We start from the raw sequence: 12,267 nt of genomic DNA, 5'->3' as shown, positions 1-12,267 counted from the left end.
GCCTGGCATAAACATCACTTTCCACACATTTTCAAAAGGCATTTCAGAAGGTGCCATTAAAAAAAGGTCCTAGAATTGGTGTGGTGGATGAAGGACGAGTTAACAGAAAGGAATTGGGGTAAAATGAGGAATTTTCATGTTGATAGGCTGCAACTTGCAAGGACCTCAGTTATTTAGAATCCATTTTAATGTCAGAACAAGAGACCTATACAAAGAGTTTGCTGATGATACAAAGCTAGGTGAGAACACAAAGAGACTGCAAAATTACATACACAAGGTGGCAAAGGGAATATAATGTGGGGAAGTGTTATGTGGTTTGATAACAGGAATAGAAAGAAAACATTAAAAGGCCTGACACTTCCAAATGTTGATGTTCAGTGAGATGTGAGAGTACTTATGAGAGGAACATAATGTTAATATGCAGGTATAGCAAGCAATTAGGAAAACAACTGGTTTGTTGACCTTCACTGCATGGAGGCTGAGGCAGAAAAAGGAACATCCGATCACATGATTTAGGAACAGGAGTAGGCCATTCTGCCTCTTGAGCCTACTCCACCATTCAGTAAGATCATAGCCTGATTGTGACCTCAACTCCACATTCTGTTTACCCTTGATCCTACCTCCAATACTCTCCAGGAAAATGTTCCAGAGTCGTGACCCTCAAGAGAAAAAAAATTCTTCTTTCATTTCCATCTTAAATGGAATATGTTTTATTTCTAAACTATGCTCCCTAGATCTAGTCTCTCCAACAAGGGAAACATCATTTCAGCATCCAACCTGTTAAGTCCCCTCAAGATCATACATGCTTCAGTAAGATTAGCTCACTTTTTTTCTAAATTCAAATGGATACAAGTCCAGTCCATCCAACCAACCTGTCCTCATAAGATAACCTCCAATGTGCCTAGTAAGCTGTTCCAGTACAGCTACAACACTGGTGTTTGCTTGGCAATGTGGATATTTGCCCAAGAATGTCTGTAAGCAAGAAACAGGACAAACCCAACTCAGCCAATTATCGCTCTTCAGTCAACTCTCAGTCATCAATAAAGTGATGAAAGGAGTCAAACAGTACTATCAAGCAGCACTTACTCAGCAATAACCTGTTCACTGAATTCAGTTTGCCGACATTCAGCTTTTGACCTAATTACAGCTTGGTTCAAACATGGAGAGAAGAAGTAAATGCCAGAGGTGAGGTCAAAGTGACTGCCCCTGACATCAAGGCAGCATTTAGTTGAATTTGGTAGCAAGGAATTCGAGCAAAATTGGAATGAATAGGAAATCAGGTTAAAAGGCAATGACCATTTCCAATGAGACAGGATCTAGGGGTACAGAGTGGCATAGTGGTTAGCACTGCTGCCTCACAGCACCAGGGACCCAGGTTTCATTCCTGGCTTGGGTCAGTGTCTTTGTGAAGGTTGCACATTTTCCCCGTATCTGCGTGGGTTTCCTTCCGCAGTCTGAAAGATGTGCTGGTTAGGTGCATTGGCCATGCTAAATTCTCCCTCAGAGTACCTGAACAGGTGCCAGAGAATGGCAGCTAGGGGATTTTCACAGTAACTTCAGTGCAGTGTCAATGTAAATCTACTTGTGACACTAACAAATAAACTTAAACTAATCATCGCTTAATGACATTCAATGGCATTGTCATCACTGAATCCCCCACCATCAACATCTTGGGGGGTTACCATTGACCACAAACTGAACTGGACTAGCCATAACAATACTGTAACTATAAGAGCAGGTCAAAGGCTAGGAATCCTCCGGTGAGTGAGTCATCTCCTGACTTCCTAAAACCTGTTCACCATTTACAAGGCGCAAGTCAGGAGTGTGATGGAATACTCTCCACTTGTCTGGATGGGTGCAGCTCCAAAAGCACTCAAAAAGCTCAGCTCAACATCTTCCACGGCAAAGCAGCATGCTTGATTGCTACCCCTTCCATACATTCAATCCTCCACCACCAATGAATAGTGGCAACAGCGAGTACCATCTACAAGATGCACTGATGGAAGGTACCTCAGATGGCACCTTCCAAACCCATGACTAGAACCATCCAGAAGGACGAGGCCAACAGACACATGGGAACATCACTGCCTGGAAATTCCTCTCCAAGTCACTCACCGTTCTTACTCGGAAATAGATCATCGTTCCTTCACTATCTCTGGGTCAAAATCCCAGAATTCCCTCTCTGACAGCACTGTGGATCTAGCTATACCTCAGGATCTGAGATAGTTCAAGAAGATACCTCATCACCACCTTCTTAAAGGCAACTTGGGATGGACAACAAACGCTGGCCTAACCAGTGAGCCTTCATCACATAAGCGAATAAAATAATCAGTCGACTTAATCTTCTCTGAACTGTTTTTAACACATTTACATCCTTTCCTAAATCACGCAACTAAAATTATACACTGTCCTCCGAACGTGGTCTTGTCAACGCCTTGTACAACTGGACCAAAACTTCCTTCCTTCTATATTCCATTCTCCTTGCAATAAATTACAACATTTCATGTGCCTTCCTAATCATTTGTTGTACTGCATACCAACTTGAGATTCATGTATCAGATCCCTTTCCACCTCACAGTTCTGTAGTCTTTCTCCATGTTTTTTATTTTCTTCCTCTCAAAGTGGGCAAGTTCACATTTTCGCACATTATACCCCATCTGCCAACTTTTTGTCCACCTCACTTTACCAATGTCCTTTCACAGACTCCTTATATCTTTTTCACAAAAACTTAGTTTCCTACCTATCTTTGTCTCATCAGAAAGTTCAGTCCCCTCACCCATTGGCAAAGATTTAAATAGTTGAGGCCCCAGCATTGATCCCATGTGGCATGCCATTCGTCACATCTTGCCAGCCAAAAATGACCTAATTATACGTCATCTGTTTCCTGTTAGCTAACTAATTTTCTATTGAAGCTATCATGTTAACCCCAACACCATGAGCTCTTAACCTTCATAGTAACCTTTGATTTGCAACCTTCTCAAATGCTTTCTGGAAATCTAAGTATAGGATATCCGAAGGTCACCCTTTAGACTTCCTTAAAGAATTCCCATGCATTAGTCATGATTTCCCTTTCATAAAAAGATGTTCACTTTGCCTGATTGCATTGTGGTTTTCTAACCTCTTTAATAAGTCTAGCAATTTTCTCATGACAGAACTCAAGCTAACTGTAGTTTCTTTTCTGCCCCCCTCCTTTTTTCAGCAGAGGAATCACGTTCTATTTCTCTCCATTACCTTCACATGGTCCATCTCTGACACTTCTCTTCCTTGACCTCCCTAGTGATTAACTGTCCACCAGTATTCATTCAATGCAAGTGCACTGACTCCTAAAACAACTTTGAGTACCACTTTTCACACCCACAACCTGTAAGCACTCTCAGTTCTTTGCCTCCACCGCATCTGTTCTGATGGTGCCATTTTCCAAAATAGCGTTAGCAATATGTCTTCCTTCTTCCTCAATCGTAGTTTTCCACCTACTATGGTTGACAAGGCTCTCAACTGAAAGGCGATGGAGGCTGGATCATTAGAAGTATTTAAGGCAGAGGTGGATAAATTTTAAGATGTTAGGATGAAGTCTATCAGGACTTGGGACTTGTCAGCTTTTAATGTTTTTCTTAGTACCCTTCCCCAAGTTCCTCCTTCCCTTTCACCTCCTGATTTATGCTTATTTCTGGCATATTATTTGCACCCTCTAGAGTGAAGAGGGATAGAAAATATCTGTTCAATTTATCTGCTATTTCCTTATTTTCCAACTCTCTCTTTTCTGGAACGATGCTCATTTTACATTTCCTTTGTAAATATCTGTATAAGCTCTTGCCATCTGTTTTAATATTCCAATCAAACCTTCTCTCATAAATTTCTCCCTCCTTATTAGTTCTTTAGTGATTCTTTGCTGTCCAATATTCTGACTTGCACGCACCTTTATAGAGTTATACACTTTTTCTTTCGATTTGATGTTATCCTTAACTTCTTTGCATCATACACACAGGTACACAAGTAATAGAAGCAGAGTAGGCTGGCAGACCCTGCCATTCAATACAATCATGGCTAACCTATGCCAGCCTCAACTCTTTTTTTCTGTGCTGTTTCCCCATAGCCCTCTATTCCTCGATCTAGCAAATATTTATCCACTTCCACTTTAAATCCTTTTAATGATCCAGCCTCCACCGCCCTCAGGAGCAGAGAATTCCAGAAATTCACCACCCTCTGAGAAGAAATTTCTACTCACCTCTGTTTTAAATAACTAGCTCATTATTTTGTAGCTATATCCTCTTGTTTGAAACTCTCTCTCCAACGCTCTCATCCCAGAAATTAGCCCGGTGAATCTCCTTTGGACTGCCTCCAATTTTAGCATATTATTTTTTAGCCAAGGGGATCAAAACTGTACGCAGTATTCCAGGTGAGGCCTCATCCTGTACAATTGCAACAAAACCTCCTTGTTTTTAAACTCCATTCCTTTGCAATAAAAGCCAAAATGCCGTGTGCCTTCTTAACTACTTGTTGGACCAGCTTGTTAGCTTTTTGTGATTCGTGCACTAGAACGCCAAGATCCCTCTATACTTGCTTCACCTGCAGTCTCTCTCCATTTAGATAATAAACTGTTTTTTGATTCCTCCTACCAAAGAGCACAGCCTCACACTTCCCCACATTGAACTCCATTTGCCAGGTTTTCGTCCAATCTATAACAGTCAGAGAATCACAATATCCTCATTACAACATGCTCTTCCACCTATCTTCATATTTGGAAACTTCAAGGTCAATAATGTAAATAGTGAAAAATTGCAGGCCAATTGCACCCTTTGGTGCTCGTGCTCCACTAGTTACAACTTTCCACTCTGAAAAGGAACCATCAGTTTTCAATGCTAACTCACTTCCTCCAATTCAATGGGTTTTTATTTTGTGCACCAGCCTCTTATGCAGCATCTTGTCAAATGCCTTTTTAGAAATCTAAATACACAACATCAACAGGTTCCCTTCTATCTGCTCTCTGTTACATCCTCAAAGAATTCAAGCAAACAGGATTTATGTTTCATAAAACCTGGTTGCCTAGTTTGATTATATTCAGGTCTTCTAAATGATTAGCTATTTCCTCTTTGATTATTGACTCCAGCATCTTGTCAATAATAGATGTTAAACTAACTGGCCTATTGTTATCTGCCTTTCTCCCTTTTTGAAGGGGGATGCCACATTGGAAAACAGCTAATCTTCTGGTACCCTCCCAGAATATTGTGAATTACAAAAACTTTCCACCAATGCATCCACTATCTCTGCAGCCGCTCCCATTAAAACTTGTAGTTCATCGCGTCCTGTTGATTTATCTACCTTGAGTTTCTCTAATACTCTATCTCTTGTGATTGTCAATGGCAATTAGGGTTGGGTAACAAATGCTGACCTTGCCAGTAACACACTCATCCACTGAACAAATAAGAAAACAAATCCAGTATCAAATTTTAATCTTCATCTATGAAATGAGATTAATAGAATTCTAGAAACATTTTTGGAAAATCCTGATTAGTATGAACATGCCACATTACTTTCCTAAAAGTAGCAGGCAATTTATGGTCCTCAAGCACCGTAAAATGATGTGACATGTCGGAAGATGGTAGACAGCATCCGTAAATAACTTTAGGAAAGCAGATTTCTAGTTTCCCTCAATGAAGATTTACAGCTTCAAAACTAGATTGAGTGGATCAAAACAAAAAATTGTACTAAAAATTGTATTAAGGGGAAAAATTTCAGAACCAACTAAAATCAAAAAGTTTTTCTTCAATTTTTAACTTCTGGTCTTCAGATCTGTGTTAGGCCTTTCGTTATACATAGGTTTGTCTAGCTGTATATTATATTAATTGTGTAAAAGCTCACAATTTTCAGTTTTAATCAACTGACAAGAAAATAATGAAGTGATGCTCTATTCCGAGAAGTTAAGTCAATGAATAGATTGCAAAATTTTGATCAAATGCACAACTCATTTAACTGAATTAAACTAATACAAGTCACATCATGAATTCTTATGGAGACCATGTTCTGTTCAATTTTAAGTTTGTTTTAGTAATGTTTTGTACTTGAATTTTCGTCTGCAATCCAAGCTAGCACACTGTGGGTGTAGTTTGCACAGAAACAATCATTGCTATGTATGTGTTACTCTAGCAGGAGTCTCAAAGGAGATCAGGCTACCACTCTCACATTTCTCTTGATCTGATTGACAAAACCCTCTACTGCAAGTCAGAGCTTGATAATTTCACGTAAAATGCAATTCAAGAATGGATCTCTGGTTTTAGTATTAGGTTTCAACCACATGTTCCTCATGCACAAGCATACATATTTAACATTGCACAAACTGAAGCAAAGCATCGATCTTCAGGATTTTACTCCATTTTACCACTTACTGGTAATCAGGCTCAGCTCTTCCCATTTCCACTGAATTGCATGAAGAAAAATAATTCAAGGAAAATAAATCATGACAATATTCTTCATTATTGCTACCTCAAATAGCAATTAATAGTAGAACTCAAATTAATATCCACTCTGCTCAAATTTACCAACTGTATTCACACTGCAAAATTAACAAGTTTGCACGCTTCAATTCTTTTTGGCACACTTGCAGATTCTCTAGTAACATACCAGATTTCATATTTTATCGAAAGCAAAAGAAAATGTCAACAACTAATTTGCCTCCTTGGCAAACAGATCTTTTTCTTTCAATTAAATGCACTTTTTCAGATTTTTTTACTACAGCTATACATCACTGCATACAATACACCATGGTTTTGAGCAGAGTTTGCACTGTTCTTCATAGAACGAAGTCACCTCAGGATCTTTAAAGTCATCATTTAAGAGAAGGGAAAAATTTAGAACTTTCAATTCACAATTCTGGAACCAACATGTTCACCCTGAAACTAAGTGAATCCTACTTTTCCCCAATTTTCTCTACTCTCAAAAAGGTATTGATTATTTTCTCATATGATCCTTTTACTGTTACTCCAATAAAGATCAACCAGTTACACAAACCAAGATTTCTTTGGCCCAGCTAAATTAGATACATTACTGGACTTAGGGGGCATGTAGGTAATGAACTTTGGAAACAGGGCTTGGTGGAGAAAAATACGTCATGTTATTAAGGAACTGAAAAATACATAAAACTTACACAATAAGTAACACTTAGGCATTGTAACTAAAATCGTGACACAAGAGGTGTGGTAGGGAGCAGCACTTCATTAGAATGGATAGATTTAAAGTTTATCCAAGTTGAGCTAAAGAATAAAGATGATGCGTGTGGCAAAGGATAAAACTGTTTGTCCTTTGCATGTCATCATACTGTTAATTGAAGAGAAAATCTATACACCATTGAAACTGGTGTACTGAGGTAATAATGGGGAATGCAGAAATAGGTTGGGAAAACGCAGAAGATTCTAAATCCCCAACTTTAACAGAACGTATGCAATAATTTTCTTGAGTCAGTATATAAGTAGGCAGTGAAGAAAGGTTAGTAAGTAATGAGATTCTAACAGCTAACGAAAGAACAGGGTTGCTTAATTGAATATTCAACTTCAGTTTTCACAGGACAGCAAGAAACATTTTCAAAAGCTTATAGACAAAAGAAATAGAAGGGCTATCACAGATTTATATACCAACTGGAAACAATCTCAGACTTCAAGCTTGTAAGTAGAGCTGGGTCAGAATTTAATAAAGATTGGAGCAGTGCCAATTGACTGATTATGGTGTCTGAGATTACAATTCTGTTCAAAAAGAGGAAAGACTAAGCTAAATAACTATTGACCGAGTAGCTTTGTGTCAAGACAATAACTCCATATTTAACAAAGTCTATTTTATAAGGCAGGAACTGGGCACGATAGTCAACATGGATCTGTGAACAGTCGATAAAATTTGAATAACCCAATTGAATTGTTTTGAAGGAATAAGGTTGGGAGCAGAGGGGAAGACTTTAAAGCAATAACATTGGTGGGGTATTCAATACATATAGAGTACTTTCAGAAAACATTTTTTTTTAAAGAAAAAAGTAAATCCACGTGGCAATATGTGAACTTTGGCAACAAGAATCAACAGATAATTCAAGTGAGGGAGTACAACAGCCAAACCTGGGCCTTTACTACCAGGTAGCCACAGTTTGTGCAAGTTTTGAGACTAAGCAAGCAGTTACTGCGCATTTCTAGCGCAGGAATAGGAGCAGGGACTTTAGCCATTTGTTACCTCCTCCTTAAACCAAAGCCATTGAGGCAAACTGTAGTGGTCCCTATAACACTCTGGATAAGGTAATTTAATCCAGCATCTGGTATATGCCTCAGGTAATGACAAGTTAAACTCAACGAGCCAGATAGTGATTAGACAGATCCTAAATAACACAAGATGAATAAACTTTCAAAAATATGTACATAATATATTGACTGACAAATCATGTTAGAAGTTACACCTTTTGCACAATATATGCTGATCATTCATGTCTTGAACTTTCAATGGCAATGTTTCAGCTATACTGATTGTGTAACCATGTGTATCATTGATGCAAGGTTGTCAAACAAAAAAAAAGCTTTACCTGGTTACACAATTTTGGTTTAAAGGTAATAGAATAGAAGATAAGTATTTATTTTTAATAGAAATGCATAGCCAAATTGTGCCTCATTAAGAAAATAAAACACATGGTATATATTGATCCAAACAGATAGAAATGGCATAGTGATTAGCATCGCTGCCTCATAGCACTAGGGACCCGGGTTCAATTCCCAGCTTCAGTCTCTGTGTAGAGTTTGCATGTTCTCCCCGTGTCTGCGTAGGTTTCCTCCGTGTGCTCTGGTTCCCTCCCACAGTCTGAGAGACGTGCTGGTTAGATGCACTGGCCATGCTAAATTCTCCCTCAATGTACCCAACCAGGCGCCAGAATGTGGCGACTAGAGAATTTTCACAGTGTTACATTACAGTGTTAGCGTAAGCCTGTGACATTAATGAATAAATTTAATAGGTTCAATTCTCATTCTGTCCAGAGTTAGCAGATTTCAGACATGAGTGGACAATACTGGAATTGATTTCAGCCGTGCTTCACTATGGAGAGGGGGAGAAACAATGATTTCCAATGTTAATCACGATGCAATGTTAACTACTGGATAGTATTGCATGTACTTTCTTAATAAACCATTATGCAAAAGTGGGCTTAAAACAGGATTCCAAAAACAAAAGATGGTTTGCAAAGAAAAAAAACAAGTATAAAAATTGATCAATTCAAGTTAACATTGTCATCTGCTATTATTTTGTCTTTCAGGGAAAATTAACTTGGAATGTACACACAATTCATCTGCATAAACTGAAACTCCATAGATTTAATCTGGCATTTAATTGCACTGCGGTAAAATTTAGAATATATAATTACCCAATATAAGAATTTCGTCGATCCTCTTTCTTTCTCTTGACGCAGAATACAATGCAAACAATTAGCAGTAAACCTGCAATTGCTCCAATAACCGCACCTGCAATGATTCCCCCAGATTTGGGTAAAGAACCTGTAAAAAAGTGTCATGAATATGTGCTTAATGCCAATGATTTTGAACATGTAGAACACAGACTTTTAAAAACACAAACTAAAAAGGCAATTTTCACTCAGTCAAGATGGCTACTCAAATTGTATTAGTATACATTCCACATTACAATCCTGTAGGAATAAAGGCAAAATATCTGCAAAACTCACCAAGTACATTTACCAATCTGAGGAATGTAAAAGACCCTGCATCACTTTTGGCATCCAAAAGGTATCCAACCAGGAATTGGTTGGACAATGGGACCCTGTTTTAAGATAACTTCCAGACCAGGAGTTAATTGAGTTACAATCACAATGTATGATCATAGTTGAATTGCAGACAGTTGGAGGACAGTTCACATGACAAGCTAACTTTTAGATGTGTTTTAAGAACATGTTTAACATCAAGTAGCTGCAAAGCAGCCTGAGGATCCCTTATGCTCTCTCGAGCCACTTACAAGCTTTGGCCTCTGCCTGCTGTCCCCAACTCTCCATGTGCAGCAGACAAAGATTTTAATGAAAGACCTCAAAGCCACAGCTGTGTCTCAAGAAGAACAAATCAACTCTGGCACCCATATTGTTAAAATCAGCAGCATTGAGACCATCAAATTCAGCCTGAAATTAGCCAAGTCATCAAGCTAGGAACTTGCCTTCAGTTTACCTTCTTATAAAATAGGTTTTAATCTATGCTTCCCAATCTTATATTCTTATTTGTGTGGACATGGACGTGTGAGAAAGTGATCGCAAATGTTATTATTCAACTTAGATCAGTTTAAGCATAATAAAACTAACCTCTTTCTTTGTCAAACTCAAGAAAACTTTCCCTAATGGTTCTTTTATGCACACGATGCATGAACAGTAAAGTACCCGTGGAAATGGCAGATATCCTTTCCAAAAAGGAAAGAAACCTATTGCAAACAAGGAAGGGGAAAGAGGGAAGCCTTTCAAAAGTTCATAAGATGTAGGAGCAGAATTAGGTTATCATATCCTAAATCAACTGGCTCATCATGTCCGCTCCACCATTTGGTCATGGCTGATAATGCTCCTCATCCCCATTTTCCTGCCTTCCCCCCCCTCAATCTTTCAACCTATTACCAATTAAAAATCTGTTCCACTCCTCCTTAAATTTACTCACTGTCCCAATGTCCACTGCTTTTTGGGGTAGCGAACTCCACAGATTCACAACCCTTTGGGAGAAGTAGTTTCTCCTCACCTCTGTTTTAAACTTGATATCCCTTATCGTCTATGATCTCTTGTCCTAGAATGCCCCTCCAGCAGAAGCATCCGCTCCATGTCTACTTCTCTGTACATTTTATGATTTTGAATACCTCAATTTGATCTTCCCTCAACCCTTCTTGACCTGATTGCAACAAAAGGAAAAAAATCAATAGAAAAGATTTGCAGGTTATATATTGCTTTTCCATATTTCCAGGATGTCTTGAAGCACTTTGTAACTAAAAGGATTCCAACGAAGCGCACTCACAAGCAGCTATTTTGCACACAGGAATTTCTTAGAAAATAGCAAATTAACAAACGATCAGGATTTTTTTTGGGTGACTGTTTGTCAGAATAAAAACAGAATATGCACAGCATGTCAAATCAGTATTGGTGAAGAGAATACTTAAGTTAACATTTCAGATGCAAATAGTTCCCAAAACTTTAACTTTTGTTCTTTTTCCACTGATAACTAATTCAAGTTTCCAATGTCTGCAGTCATTCATTGGAGGAATTTTGAGTTCTTCCTCTAGGAGACAAATATATTTTTTAAAAATATAAGAACATAAGAAATAGGAGCAGGAGTAGGCCATCTAGCCCTTCGAGCCTGCCCCGCCATTCAATAAGATCATGACTGATCTGTCATGGTTCAGTTCCACATTCCCGCCCTCTCCCCATAACCCTTAATCCCCTCGTTTATCAAAAACCCATCAATCTGCGTCTTAAAAATATTTAGCGAGGCAGCCTCCACCACTTCAACGGGCAGAGAATTCCAGAGATTCACCACCCTTTGAGTGAAGAAGTTCCTCCTCAACTCGGTTCTAAACCGCCCCCCCCCCCTTTATCTTGAGGCTGTGCCCCCTAGTCCTACTATCCTTTCTGAGCGGGAAGAGTCTCTCCACCTCTACCCTATCCATCCCATTCATCATCTTATATGTCTCAATGAGATCTCCCCTCATTCTTCTAAACTCTAACGAGTACAAGCCTAGTTTATTCAGCCTCTCCTCATAGCTCAACCCCTTCAACTCCGGCATCAGCCTAGTAAACCTCCTCTGCACTCCCTCCAAGGCCAAAATATCCTTGCGTAAGTGCGGCGACCAAAACCGCACACAGTACTCCAGCTGCAGCCTCACCAATGCCCTATACAGCTGCAGCAAGACCTCCCTACTTTTATATTCAATCCCCCTCGCTATGAAGGCCAGCATCCCATTAGCCTTCCTGACCACCTGCTGCACCTGCAGGCTGGGTTTTTGCGACTCATGCACAAGGACCCCGAGGTCCCTCTGCACCGTCGCCTGCTGCAGTTTTTCGCCATGTAAGTAATAGTCCTTCCTACCGTTATTCCTACCAAAGTGGACCACCTCGCACTTGCCAACATTAAATTCCATTTGCCAGTTCCTGACCCATTCGCCCAGTCTATCTAGATCCTTCTGCAGGCTCTCCACACCCTCCGCGCAATTTGCCGTTCCACCAATCTTGGTGTCATCAGCAAATTTCGACACCATACACTCGGTTCCCTCTTCCAGATCATC

At 39.4% G+C, this 12,267-nt stretch overlaps 1 protein-coding gene across 2 annotated transcripts in view; it reads right to left on the bottom strand.

The window, feature by feature from the left end:
- LOC145353099 (myelin protein zero-like protein 1) overlaps nt 1–12,267 on the bottom strand; it is a 40,916-nt gene that overhangs the window by 4,576 nt on the left and 24,073 nt on the right. Inside the window, exons 4-5 of one of the 2 annotated variants that reach the window (XM_080203463.1) lie at nt 9,377–9,506; nt 8,596–9,051 (exon numbers count right to left, since the gene is read on the bottom strand). In XM_080203463.1, coding sequence (XP_080059589.1) covers nt 9,006–9,051; nt 9,377–9,506 — 176 coding nt within the window. In that variant the 3' untranslated portion in view covers nt 8,596–9,005. Of the gene's footprint in view, nt 1–8,595; nt 9,052–9,376; nt 9,507–12,267 lie in introns of those variants that run through there. The other variant, XM_080203462.1, reaches the window with a different exon arrangement.

The sequence above is a fragment of the Carcharhinus amblyrhynchos genome, chromosome 15 (assembly GCF_965287045.1).
Source record: "Carcharhinus amblyrhynchos chromosome 15, sCarAmb.v2.hapA, whole genome shotgun sequence".
Classification (NCBI taxonomy): domain Eukaryota; kingdom Metazoa; phylum Chordata; class Chondrichthyes; order Carcharhiniformes; family Carcharhinidae; genus Carcharhinus; species Carcharhinus amblyrhynchos.
The sequence above is the reverse complement of the archived record's forward strand: the minus strand, read 5'-3'. Positions and strand labels throughout refer to the sequence as shown.